The 15,266-nt window shown below is 38.1% G+C and overlaps 1 protein-coding gene across 1 annotated transcript in view; it reads right to left on the reverse strand.

The window, feature by feature from the left end:
• LOC135219102 (inositol-tetrakisphosphate 1-kinase-like) overlaps positions 1–15,266 on the reverse strand; it is a gene marked incomplete in the record, with an annotated part of 218,677 nt that overhangs the window by 46,558 nt on the left and 156,853 nt on the right. The window contains 1 exon segment of the mRNA XM_064255543.1: positions 2,366–2,492. Coding sequence (XP_064111613.1) covers positions 2,366–2,492 — 127 coding nt within the window.

Consider the following 15,266-nt stretch of genomic DNA (forward strand, 5'->3'; position numbering starts at 1 on the left):
GATGTAGAGGCATTCAGAGAGGTAAAAGCTTTGTTGGATTTCAATAAGGGTGATCTTTCCTTCCATTGCCAGAGCTTTCAATATGCAAAATGTCGGTCATGCGCTGATTTACAAGCATTATTAAGAGCAGCTTATGGCTCAAAGGAACACGGGGATATGGTGAGAGATCTAAGAGGGTTATATAAAATACGGAAAGACAACTAGCCACATCGAACATAGCTCAAAACCTTATGACTCAGCGGGAGAATGGATACAAAAATTGGAAACCTCTAAGTGGGTTAAAGGGAGTAGTGTCTCACTTGACAATTTACATAAACATTTTGCGATGTTATTGCATGACGTACCAGATGCAATAGTGGATAGTTTTGATGAAAAGATTGAACCTACATCAGATGAAGAATTAAGTTACGCCCAAATTCAGAAACATATGTCTAAATGTCCCACTATACATAGTACATTTTTTAATGGAACCACCCCAAGAAATACATTGCAAAGAGACAGAATTTTCTTCTCCCTGTTTGTGTGCAAAAGTTGAATATAATAGAAGATCGATCGATCAAAGGTAACATCAGTTGCGTTGCTACAATTGTAATAAACCAGAGCACCCAAAGAAAATGTGTAGAGTTAAATATTGTGGAATGTGTAAGTGTGTGGATAACTAATGGCAATCTTGTCCGTCTCAGATACGGAAAGATGCAAGACCTACACCTCAAAGTTCTGGGAGTTATAATACAAGAACTTCCCAGGCAGGTCACTTAAGAGGGCAAAGGGATCAGCGAAAGTTATGGTAGGCTGATCAACAAAAAAGGGACAGATGATTTGTACATGCCATTGTGGTCTCGTGGGGGACGCCCCCGAGCCCAGGCCTATAGTTTATGGAACATTGGAGGACATTGATATCCCAGTATTTATTGATACTGGCGTGAGCATAAATTTGATGGATAACATTTTGTATCATACCATGTTCTCCCATTACCATTTGAAACTCTCAATGGAGACGGTGTGTGATGTGCAAGCCCATAGATTAAACACCCTGGGTTGTGTTCAAATATGGTTTACTCTCCGTGACAGTGTTAATAGAACCATTTTTGGTTATAAAAGGGGTTGCTTTGGGCAACAGACTTTTGCTGCATGTAGGATACAAGATTTCGATCCATGCGGGTGTTAATGGTAAAACTGTTGTAATACCTGGTGTTTTTCTTCCTTATGAGGACGTGATTAGAACTGAGGATATGGAGATTATTGAAAAAGGTGATGTGTTTAGCAATGCTAATGGTGATGATACTGGAGATATGGGGAGTGGTAATATCAAAACACACATTGATGATACGGGGAATAACTGTGGTGATGTTATGCGAGATATTGGGGGCCATGGTGGTAACAATTTTGGTGAATTTGATAATGGCATTATGGAGGGTGATGCTGATACTAATATTGATATTATTACTGATACTAACAATGGGGTTGATGTAATGAGACCTATATGTGGTGATGTTTATGGGATTGTGGAACATGGAGGTACTAACCACAAATATAAAGGTGTTTTACCAGAGGATGTTGTGTTAATGCCAGTTTCAAAGACGATGGTGAAAGTCAAGTTGAGGGAAGTGAGAAAACCCGCGGATGTGTGTGTAATTGAGGGTAGCGAGAAACTAAGGAGGATTATTAGCACAGCATCAGTGAACAGTGTATCAAACACTGGTGTTACATAGTTAGAATTATTGAACTGTAATGATACAGTTAGGAAATACCAAAGGAATACATATGTGGTAGATCTCCAAGATTGGAGTAATGACAATGGTTCAGTGGCTATTGTAGAGGGGAAATCTGAGATTTCAGAGGCAGAAATGCAAGTGAGGAAGTGAATATTTAGAGAACATTTAGCTAATGCGGATTATAGTGAGCATGTTGAAGCGGTAAGCGAGCTCTTGGCAGAATTTGGGGATACAGTAACCTTACAAGGTGATAAACTGGGATTGACTAATGTGTTAGAACATAAGGTAAACTTAAGAGAATGGCACAAAACCTATTTATATCTATGTGATTTTTATAAATAAGGCTGCAACATTAACTTTGCACAATGATAGTCCAAAGCACTTTTTAAAAATTATCTACTCTGTCTTAATATGGGTATAATGTGGGAGATGCTGAGCTCTTGCCAAACTAGAGGGGATCTCTAACACTGCCAGAGTAAGTTTTCATTATTATGCCACATGGTCATTACTTCTGCACATGTATAAGGCTATAGTATAAGGTAATGGCTTTTCCAGAAAATGAAAACTAATTCACTTGTCTGAATAAGGATTTCTCATCTCAAGTACCATGAAAAGTAAAATCAAAACATAATAAAAATTATGAAACAAACCGATTAAACACTGCCGGGTCAGCCTTGGGAAGATCTTCTGCTTTATCAACTGGATCCAGTTGATTAAGTGGTGACTGAGAATCAGCTTTTGAAACATGATGGGAATTGAAGTGGACTGTCTCCCGCTCTGTTAAATATAAATGAACAAGTCTAAAGTGATCAATGCAACCACAGTGAGAAAAGTAATATTCCATTTTTCAGTGCTTTTCAAATTATGTATATCAATTATACATAAGATACATTTTAAGCTTCTTAACCAATGTGGAATATACTTCAATCAGGTACCCCACAATAACTACTTATAGTCTATAAAAAAAAAGTTATCAACAGCACAGGAAGCCATGCAAAAACCAGAGACAAATGAAAAATTATAGTATTGCAAAAATGAAAAATTTTCATCAATTTGTATTTTTCATAACTAACAAACCTGAGGTCTTAACATTAGGATATATACTAGCGTCAGCTGGAAATCCGGTAGAATTAATAAAAAAAAAAAAAGTGTAATTCAAGGACTATTGGCATCTGTAACTGGTCAAAGGGTATTTATTGGTAGCTCCCACAATGCCCCTGGCATCCTGTGACCTATCAGTTACTCTTCCAACCCAGTTTAGACTGTTAGAGGGGTGGTTCGAGGTGGGCCTTTATATGTTAAGACCTCAGGTTTGTTAGTTATGAAAAATACAAATTGATTAAAAATTTGTCATTTGTTCATATACGAAACAAACATTTGGTCTTAACATTCGGATAGACTTACTTATTGGTGAGAGGTAAGTCTCTTTAACTGACTGGGAGTTTGCCACCTTTCATCCATTTCCAAATAACTATATTCTAAGACAATAACTCGGAACCAATGGATTACAACCTCAGAACCAAAGATAAATGAGAATCCACTGGTTTCCCTCTCTGGGTGTTTCATACAATACCATAGCTTATAGCATTTACGGAAGATGGAGTGTTATCTGTTCTCATAAGAAACTACAGTCCCTGTATGTGGATTTATTATCCCCCCCCCAAAATCTCTCCCTGCTACTGAGAGGGGTGTGTTGATACTGAAAAGCATCATATGCTATTGATTACCTTAACAGCATGGCTGTCTCGCTCACCTGTACCTAGACCGTTCCAGCTTATGATGGTATTCTCCCTCTTACTGCCCGTAGGTAAAGAAGTAGATAGAAAATGTAGGAAAGAGGAGACCAGTCATCTCATTCACTCTACTTTCATACCTTCCTCTTAGTCCAGATACTAACTGACCCACCAGGGGTACTGGATGAGCTATACTACTTGCTGAGCAGCCACCACCAGATCCAAGAAAAAAAACATAAACAAAAAAATAAAATTAAAAATAGTGTCCAAGGATCTATGGGCAACATCTTTTAAATAAAAGGAAGTGAAAGTTGCTTGGCCACACCCTTCAAAATCCTCTCCACTGACATACTTTTCTTGATGTCATGAGCTCTAGTTCTCCCAAGGTTATTTGGTACTCCAGCTTCTGTCAAACATGCATTCCTGATCGTTTCCCTCAAGCAAAACGATATTTTATTCTTGGCCCATCCTGTACTCACAAAAAGCCTTCGACATCCCGGTCTGAGATGCAGAGTTCTTTTTAAGTATGCTCATAGTAGCCTGACAGGACATAACCTTTCTTCAGGGTCATCATCCACAAATTCTCCCAAAGGAGTTATCGAAAAGGAGGCAAATCTGTCATCTACTACTGTTGGGTTTTGAGTTTTGGCCACGAATTCTGGAATAAATTCAAAGACCATAGACTTCCAACCTCTGGAATGCTTCACCAAATATGACAGACCATGTAGCTCCCCTACCCTTTTGGTCAAGGCCAGAGCCAACAAGAAGACTGCTTTCAGGGTCAAGCTTCTATCTGTGGCCTGTCGCAATGGTTCATATGGGGGTTTTGTCAGGCTACTCAGTACCATGGTTAAATCCCAATTGGGAGCTTTTAGTTCCTTCAGGGAACAGGACTGCTCAAAACTCTTCATTAACATAGACATTTCCCATGAAGAGGAAATGTCCACGCTTTTCATTCACAGAATCGAAGCTAGTGCAGCCCTGTACCCCTTTATGGCAGATACAGAAAGGAGTTTTTCTGTTCCGAGATATACAAGAAAATCCGCAAATTATTGAATAATGGTTGTGAGTGGAGAAAGACTCCCTCTACGACACCAATCACAGTACACAGATCATTTTCCCTAGTACACAGCTGTCGATGACCTTCTGATATATCCTGCCATCTGTGATGCTGTCTTCTGAGAAAAGCCTCTCACTTGCAGGAGGCACTTGACAGTCTCCACCTGTGAAGTGATAGGGACTACACCGACTGGTGGTACCTCTCTATATGTGGTTGACACTGTAGGTTGTTTCAGGGAGGCAGTTCTCTCAGAACATCTATTAAGATGTTTCAACAGGTCTGGGAACCATTCTGCCTTCTGCCACAATGGGGCTACCAATCATCTTGAGATTCTGAGACCACATCACCTTGTTTAGAATGTGACGGATCAGGCAAAATGGAGGAAATGCATATACATACATCCAGATTGTCCCATGGATATTGTAGAGCATCTTCTACTATTGCTTCCATGTCTGGGACTACTGGACAATATACCTCCAACTTTTTGTTGTACTTAGTTGAAAACAGGTCTATGATTGGACTTTCTCAGAAGATGAACATTCTGTCTACCACTTCCTGATGTAAGGACCACTCCGTTCCTAGAATCTGGTCCCTGCGGCTCAATTTGTTTGCTACTACGTTCCTTCTCCCTGGAATATATCTGGCCCTGATGTCTACTAAGTTCTCTACAGGCCACTGATGAAGTAGAACTGTCACCAGGTATAACTGATAAGATACCAGTCCTTGCTTGTATACATAAGCTACTACTGTGGTGTTGTCTGACATCAATACCAATGATTGTTCCTTCACTCTCTCCCTGAACTCCTGTAGTGCTAGAAAAGCTGCTTTTAATTCTAGCACATTTATATGGAGCTCCCTGTCCTTGTGATTCCACTTCCCAGACATCATTAGTTCCTGCATGTGAGCACCCCAACCTTCGAGCGACGCATCAGAGAACAGCAGGAGATCCGGAGAGGGTTGCTGAAGGGGAACTACCACAGTCAGATTGCTGTCCTGCAACCACCACCGTACATCTTTTCTCACCTCTGTCGACAAGGGAATGTGCTTGTATGGGTGTCTACAGTTGGTGACCAAAACTCTTTCAACCTCTATTGTAAGGACCTAAGATGTAGTCTCCTGTGTGGCACTAACTTCTCCAAGGAATTTAGGATTCCTAGGACTACTTGTCACTGCTTTGCTGGTTGTGTTTCCTAGGAAAACATTCACTACTTGTTTGTATTTCTCTACACTCTGTTCTGAAGGAAAAGCTTTGGCCTTTACTTTATCTATAATCATACCTAAGTACACCAACCTCTGACTGGGGTCCAAACTCAACTTCTGATTTATCACAAAGCCTAAGCTGTGACAAAACTGGAGAAGGATATGCCTGTCCTATAATAATTTTTCTCGGGAGTTTGCTATTACCAGCCAGTCGTCAAGGTATCTTATTAACCTGATCCCGAGCATGCGCCCATGTTGACTTGAGAGTGAATTACTCTTGTAAATACTTGAGATGTTGTCAATCCAAAACACAGAACATTGAATTAGAAAACCTTCTCTGCAAGACTGAAGTGGAAAAACTTCCTGGAAATGGATTGGGAACTGGAAGTAAGCATCCTTCAAATTTATTGTCAGCATAAAATCCTTGTCGCTGATTGCTGCTAGAACTGTCTCAGGGGTCTCCATTTTGAATCTTGTTTCCTTATAAACAGATTCAATATTGACAGATCTATAACTGTCCTTCAATCTCCATTGGCCTTGGGACAAGGATAATGCAGCTGTAAAATCCGCAGTTAGGGAGCGTTACTTGCTCTACAGCTCCCTTCTCCATCATCATCTTCACTTGCAGGTAAGGAATTTCTGAGATCCCTGATAGTAAGAGAGGGTGGTAATGGTGGTTCTGTCGGGGGGGGGAGTAAAGTTGAATGTGATCAGATACCAAACTCTGAGTACATTTACTACCCACTGGTCCACTCTGAATCTCTGCCACACCCTCTAATGATTTGATAGGCATCCCCCCACTGATGTGACTGAGTGGTGAGAGGTGCCCAAGTCTATTAAAAGTCTTGAGTCTCTCCCTCTGCCCCTAATCCCCTTTCCTCGATTGGGTCTATTGTGAAAGGGCCGACGAGATAATTTCTTCTTTGGAGATGAGGGTCTTGCAGACCTAGGGGAGGGATTATGTCTCACTGGTCTCTTTTGTGGAGTTTGTTATTGTTGTCTTTCTTCACTAGAATCAGAATGGCTTCCAGATGCTTTATTATCTGCCTGTTGGAGTAACCTATCATTAGTATTCATAATTCTTCTACCAATTGCAGCTTCTAGTATACCATTTGGAAACAGCAATTGCGACTAAGATATCCCCATTCCGAATAGCTAATAAGGAATCCAAATCTATAGTATGGCTTAATCTAGCTAATGCTGCATCTCTCCTCATCAACAGGAAATTTAGCCTATACATTGTCATTTAAATTTGTCAAATATGAAATTGCTTTTGAACCACATTGAAGCAATCTGATAAACATTGTTTCATCTACTAATCTCCTGGTTGACACTGAGGATGTAATCTCAGGCTACCGCTGTTGACCAAAGGTCTAACCAAGAAGCCGTTGCCTTCAATCTAGCAGCTTCCTGACAAGTCAGTGATGGGCATTTCATCTTCACCTGATCCATGGTTAATCCAGGTTTTAATCTCACCACATCTGGGTTGTTTTGTCTCGTTAGTAATGGAATAACAGGTGTTGCAAATTTCCTATGTCTCAGTAGTGGTGGGGGAAGGAACTTGAATGATCAGTTTCATCTTAAAGAATTATCCCTTCCCGAAATCCGTGCATCAACAAGTTGTGACACAGACTGCATGAGTTAAGCATGGTAATTCAATTCCCATAGGAGCTATACTGGAAGGGGTTTCAGACCTCTTTGAGAAGATATTGAATTGATGAACAAAGGCAATTGCCTCTGCATACAAAGCCAGAAAATCCTGATTCTCCCCTTCCTCAGTTTTCAACGCATTCTGTTTAAATGCAGACAAAGTTAGTTCACTCCTATCGGCTGACAAACGTCCGTGTGATTCATGGCAGTACAACCTTGCGACCGCAGCATCTTTGATCTCCGACAGCCGTTGTTGATTTGATCTTGAATAGCCACCAGGAAAATGCAAACGCCAAAATCTTTCCATGCTCCTCGATCTAGAGCGAGAACCCCGTCTATTCCTCCAGGATGACTGCTCCTGTGAAGTAAAATTAGCTTCCTCTCCGTTTCTATTATTATTCTCAATGGTCGTTGGGCTATCATTTCCCACGGCCGTTGGGGAAGTTCACCTTGATCATCTGGTACCAAGGGGAGCCACCCCTTCCATCAGTGTATCCAGGGAGGTTACCAACTCTTTTATTATTCGACCTATAAATGGGAGCTTTACCATCCCTCCTCCTTATTTTAAAAGGTCTTACAGGAGAAACTGGTATATGTTCTCTGTTCTTTGCAGATTGATGTCCACTCACTGTTTTATTTCCTCAACAGCAGTGGTGTATCCACGAACTGCTTTTTCATCACCGTTGACATTGTTCTCTCAGCCCGTTCCATTCCAGTGTCCGTCAAACCTTTCGGCTGTGCCGACGTATCTAAATGACGGCCGTCATTGTCGTTACCTATATCAGCCACTGCCTTCACTTTGTTTTTGACAGGGATGTGACAGTCCTGGCTCGAGGATGAAGAAGAGTTTAATCATCTCCTCTTGGCACAAGGATCAGCCACGAAGTCCCTTATCCTCCAACGCTTGACTGGTGCACGCAGTTATGTCATCGAGCCTTGCGATGACGTTGAACTAGAAGACTACGAAGAAGAAGACTTGATATCTTTTCCTTTGGTCTTTCTTATCTATCTTCTCTTCTAAAGCTTGCAACTTCATAAATGTTTGTGCTACAGAGTGAAAGCGTATTCGCATCTGGAGGCAATGAGGATGTGAGACAGGCAGTAGGCTGTGACGTCACAGTGGATGCCGTGTCAGTTTGTGACATCACTGATGGCGTGGGTTGTGACATCACCATGCTTGATGGGAAATGCTGTGTAGCTACTGCTGGTATCCCTGGGTGTGCCGCATAACTGCTTCCAAAATTATGAGTTGATGGAAACATCGGCGCCATTGCCATTGCCGTAGAGTTCGTCCCCATACACTGCAGACCAGGTGGATGAGGGACACTCATAGTCAGAGGACCCAGAGGGAAGCGTGAAGTCATATTGTGGGATAACAACCCCTCCAAGGTTGGTACGTCTGATAGGCCTAACGCCAACCACATTCCTTCCATCCTCTGCACATCGGCGGCTGAAACATGGGACAAAGACGGAGATGCTCCCCCACTTCCTGCCAAGAATGAAGGAGTGTAATTATGTACATAATTCTCAAAACCCCTCCTAGTGTTTCCAATACCAAATCATTAGCAGAAACTGAAAGGGTATGAGAAACATCAAAACCAGGTGAAGAAACATATGGAACAGTCTGATGTATAGCTAATACAAAAAGAAGCTGAAGATGCTTAGTCATCCCAAGATGGTGGCGTCTTTCTTTTGTACTGAAATTTTCCATAAAACTTCTTCCATTGTTCCCACAACCAACTGCGACAAACTGAACAAGGATTGGTAATAGTACATACATTCACTCTGCACCTACTACACGTTGGGTGAAGATCCAGAGATACCGATGTTAAGAATCTCTAACAAGGAAAACCACTCACTCCAGGGTATTTCCTTTGCCTCTTGCGAGATCCCAAAGAAAGTTCCTTTGGTGAGGCAAAATTCTCCATGACCTCACAACTTACACAAACCTAACAGAACAAACACACACTGAATTCAACCAAAGAAAGGTAACAAGGAAAGATATGAAAAAATTGGTAACATAAACCAGCTTTAAAGAGATAGAGAGTAAGCACGTCCTCTCTTAAAGGCAGTAGGAAGGTAACTTATAGGTCACAGGATGCCCAGGGCATTGTAGGAGCTACCAATACCCCATGACCAGGTACAGGTGCCAATAGTCCCTGAATCAAACAAACAAGTTTTTTTATTAATTCTACGGATATCCAGCTGGCGCTAGTATATATCCTAATGTTAAGACCGAAGGTTTGTTTTGTATATGAACAAATGAGTTTTTATATCTAGTGTTATCAAGAAAATGTATATTCAATGCAATTTTTCCAAGATAAAATCATGAATGATGAATTTTTTTTTATCAACATGGCAAGCCACGCAAAACAGACAAAAAATTATATAGCCAAACTGAGCTTTGTAATCTGGTGCAAAGACGAAAATTTATAGGTACGTATTTGCAATATGTACAAATTTCCCAAAATCACAAATTACGATGAATTTTTGCAACTTATTGTGACGACTGTAAATTACCATATTTTGTAGTGTCAAAGACGCTATTTTTTCTAAAATAAGTTGGAAATTATAAGGTCAAAGATGCTGAAGACTGAGTTTTTTATAGGCCTATCATGATCCCTGAGGAAGGTTATATTTTACTAAACAGTTACCATAATTACTGAATATGACACCTGGATGAAGTGTATAACTATACTAAAAAATAAATAAAAGTATTATCAAAACAGTAAAAACATATGTAGCCTGTCACAAAGATTCATTCCCATCTCTGTACATTATCATAGAAGAGTCAACAGGCTATAGTAACATGCAACATGTATATCAATGTACAGTACTATTATTTTCACTCCATTCAAATGACCTCTGACTTGGGAACATGATTGTTAACAGGGTTTACCCGTAAATCTTAATATGTATAGCCTAGTAAGACAATCATAATCAAACACCCATTAACCATTTGTTTTGGTTGTGTTCAGATGTTTATGATGAAATATGTTGCTTTCAGTAAGTAACACCAAAAGGTAACAATTGGTTTCCACAGTTCTAAACAGAAAACTTCATATTATAAAGAACATAAGAAAGCAAAAATTTGGATCTATAAAAAGGGGTTCAAAAACTCAGAAAAATACACAAAACTGCCATCGTTTTGCCCAGTGCCATAATAGTTTTGCTATTTCCAGATGTGTTAAAATTAAGCACACTGCATCAGCATAAGGAGTCTTTAATTCAAGTTTTTTTTATTATGTACAGGCAGTATCAGTATTTTCTTTCTTATTTTCATGTTTTTTATTCTGTTCAGTTTGGGGTGTCATGTTCATGTAATAAAGTACAAAAGATTTTCATGTTTTGAAAACTGACTGAACTGTTCAATAACTATAATAAAATCTTATGCAGTAGTATCTATATTTCATATACCATTCCTTTGTCTGAGATTAAAAATACTAAACTATCTGTACCCCATCCATCCAGGGATGGTGTTGGCAAAGGAAATTTCTATAGAAACAAAGCTCGAAACTTATATTGTTTACATTACTTGGTGATCTGTTCAAGTTTTCAGTTAGCTGATATGGTTATTTCAGAACACTTATAAATATTATAATCAATAAACCTGGAAAATCAAATTATAATTTTTAAAATGCATGAAAGAAAAATCAGCAATTATCAGCTCAAGTCACAGCACTTCAACTCATCGAGACAAGCAAATATTAATAGGGCGATAACCAAAACAAAACCATGGCAATGTCACCAACTCAAACTATACAGTGTTTTTTATTCTAAACCCACAGATTATTATTATTATTGGTTATAGTAGTATAGATATACTCCAGTGAAGGTACAAACCACAGTGGGGCCAAATAGTGACTTGGTGAACTGGAACATTTTAATAGGTAGTTTTACTGTTGGTACCTACATGAAGGCTGTTTATGTCTAAACTCTGGGTGTAAACTTACCATATCTACATACAGGAAAAAGAAAAATGCAGACTAAGCAGTTAACAGGATCTATATGTCACTAAGTCACCTAAGTTTTATATATTTTTTTTTCCAAAAAATTTTGCTAGTCAAAAGTGAGGCATGACATTGAGCCTGTAACGTCTTTGATGCCATAAAATACAGTACGTACATACACATAGTATACTACAGTACATACACAAAATAGCTGTGTATCCTTTGCAAACTCATACTAAATTGCATGCTAAATACATTTCCGTAACTAAAACAAGACATGCAGAGGTACATTTGAAAAAACATAAAACTTCTAGGTAAAATGCAAATGGCAACTATGAGCAATTCAAGATGTCAATGAATAATGAGGCATGACTTGGCTCAGGAAACATTTTATCTACCATGTTTGGACTCAGCAGTTTATAACTGACAAACAAAGCCCCAAAGTCCATAATATCCTAAAACTATTACTACCTACCTGATACTAACCTGAATGAATATCAAGTCATGTGATTAATATTTTACTGAAATTATCCCTATATTGAAGCCATGATATATAGTCTATTATAATTATCATCACATTTTTTACACAAGTTTTTACCTCTATAACCTTAGGAATGTCATAAAGGGTACAGTCACCACATTTTTCTGTTATGAGCAATTACTGCTGAATTCCCATCTGATCAAGGTCTTTAACTATAGCCTTTTCCAAGATTTCCTGGACCTTTCTAGAATTCTTTGTCCTACTATTATGATGCATCTACTGCTTTTTCTGATTAACTCAAACTTTTCTTGACATGTCAAGCATAATGCAATCTCTCAGACCTCTGTCTATTTTCCCGCTGCTAGATAGCACAGTCTCCCTGTCACTAACACATTTGTAATTTGATCTTTCCAATGCACTGTGTCCATTAATTTTAGTACATCCACACCTTGGATGAGCTAACAAGTCCTTTAGAGGCCCCTATCCATAAAACTCCATAAAACCATTTTATGTACTTTCTTTGTTTGTGACCATGTTTCTGCAGCCTAGTAGTAGAGGTCTTATACATACATCAGAAGTCTTTTCACTATTCACTGATTGGATATCCCATTCCATCCTAACTGTTGCTACAATCTCATTGTCCTCAGTACCTACTTTATAGTCCAGTATACCCCAGAGGTAACAAATGTTCTACTTCTTCTACAACCTGCCATTTAATCACATGTTTTTCCACTTCCAGTTCTTCCTCAATTGCTCTTACACATTTCTGCCATCGAAAATCTCTCTAAGAATATTTTGCAATCCTCTATATCTATTGTGAAACAAAATGTTACACAGTGCTGAAGTTTGTTTTAATACTTTTTCACAACATTGACACAAGTACTCTTCTTGCATAACATTTACATTGAATCCTTTGCATCCACCATGAATTTTTTTTCCTCATATTAATTCATACTCTTCTCTCTAGTTCAATTTTCCATCAAATTATTTATATCACCTATCAAATGATTCTCCTGTTAACACGGTCATCTGCATATAGCAGCTCCTAGGTCCCTCAATTTATGCACTGTTGTACCTCCAATGCTATCATAAACAGCAAAGGGTTTAGCACCAAAACTTGATAGACAACACTGATCTCTTGATTAATCCAATACACATATCAATGTCTTTAAAGATTGTGTTATGGTGCAGTAACACCACTAGTCCCTAAGTCTTTCTGGTACCCTCTACCTTTGTAATAGCAATCTAAAGACCCCAAAATAATTACATAATATAATCTTTTCCTCTTCGCAAGGGATTTTCCCTGTAATTGCTTTACTATTGTCTGCTTTTGCTGTTAACTTCTAAGGAAGGAACATATGATAAGAACTATTTACTTTGAAGATTTTTCTCAGCCTTAACCGCACCATCTTCTCCAATAATTTCAGAGCTTGGTTGAGCAATTTCATTCCATTGCAATTTCATATGTAGTCTTTTCTATTTTTCCTTATACAGTATGTTGTTAGTCATAGTTTTTCTCCCCTTTCTTGGTCCTATTTTTCCCTTAGTTTTCATAAATTTTGGTTGGGTAATCAATGACCATCTACCCAAATACTTTAAGCAAAGCACTTGTTTAACCTCATTTGTTTAACCCAACAGTCTTAGGACTTTTCACTTTTCCTCACCCCCAACCACCCCCAACATCTCCAGTCTGTTTTTGATATTCAGATTTTAAAAATACTACCACAATTATTGTAGTCTATTCTTCAACTGTAATTGTTCCATTTTTGTCTGTACACAACTAGCCCACCTTCCATCATTATTTTAAGGACATAGAAATATACCAAATTAAAATGAATTTGTATTCTTCCTAGCATATGAACCTAAGCTTTCATACATGGAGTAACCCACCCTTAGCTACCTTCAGCTGTTACTGAATCATCTTTGAAAACAATCCTAATGCTATACCTGGGTCATATGCTGTGACCTGGATCTACCTACCATCTTCCACTATGATCGCAGCTGTTTATTAATATGTACTGCTGCATTTTCAGCACATTGTTATAACTAATGATTTTATGATTTTCCATTTTTCATCACCTCAAGGGCCCCATTTTGCTTCTTTATCTGTTATAATTTTCTACTAGTCCTTCTACCACGTCAGTCTCTTCCCAATCTGTTCACTACTCTCATTCAGATTTTCAAAATATTGCCAATTGTTCTAGTTTTATCTTTCTTTTAACTTTAATTTCTTCATTTTCATCTAATAGATATGGTCCATTTTGCATCTTTTCCAGATTTCCCAGCTTAAAAAATTGTATTAAGATGCACTACTGGATTATAAATCAACCAATAATTCTTTTCAGGAATGATACCCAATTACCAGGAGTTAAAGTGTCTTCAGAAAGGCATATAAATAATCTTATTCTTCAACAGATGCAATTAAGTTTTTTGTAACTGACCAATTATTTAAAAGATGGTCTGCTCTTAACAAATAATTTTCTCTCAGGATAATAAACTAAAGATACGTACATTATAGTTTACAAAGATAAGTTAAAAAAATATTTTACCCCACCACCATAATGAATTCTCAACAAACAATACATAACAAATACCATAGAGGCAATACTGCACTGTAAAGTACAGTACTTTACATTCAGGTACCTGTAAACGTGTTAATATCAAAGCAACCATCAACTGAAAAGAAAAGAAAAATAAACACTAAAAGAAGCCGTGTGTTTCTTACAACATATAAATAGCAGCCATTATAACAAATTATCATGCATGCCAAGCTTTTAATGTTATCAATGCATTTTTTATCTTTACAACTAATTTAGTGTAACTGAGGTCCAAAAATATTATAGTATAAAGCATTAACATGAAGCATGCAACACTGTGACAGTAATGTACTGTACTGTACAATATATTTACAAATATGGTAAGTTTTATGTTTATTCTGTATGAAATTTCCAGTTGTATTATTGGATTCATGTTACTTTCATCAATTTCATTAAAAAAATATTACTACAAAAATAATACACTGAAAAAGAACAATTTAATTTGATGAGCATACAGCATGTAACATTTCCCAAGTAGTACTAGAAAGACTTCCTTAACTATCACGGAAAGGGACAATTAAAGGCAAAATATAATCGCAATCCAATACAGGTAGCTTGAAACGGATATGATGGATTTCAACTACATATAGTGGAAATTAGTAGCAAGTCACAAGAGACTGAACCTGCAATGAACAGTCTTCATATCACAAAACTAGCCTTTTCATAGAAACTCATCCTATACTCAAGTCTTTTATTTGATGCACAGAAAAAACAACTCTTATGGAACAACCATTACCAATCAATCATTTTCTCAATTCTGCAGACTACAAACGAGGCTACTAGATTGGTGAGACAGGGAGGAGGAAACATTAGCAAACATTATATGAACTGATGGCCAGTTTTGTACTGGAGGAATTCAGTTTGTTGCTTCAAACATCAA

This window comes from Macrobrachium nipponense, chromosome 1 (assembly GCF_015104395.2).
Source record: "Macrobrachium nipponense isolate FS-2020 chromosome 1, ASM1510439v2, whole genome shotgun sequence".
Lineage (NCBI taxonomy): Eukaryota > Metazoa > Arthropoda > Malacostraca > Decapoda > Palaemonidae > Macrobrachium > Macrobrachium nipponense.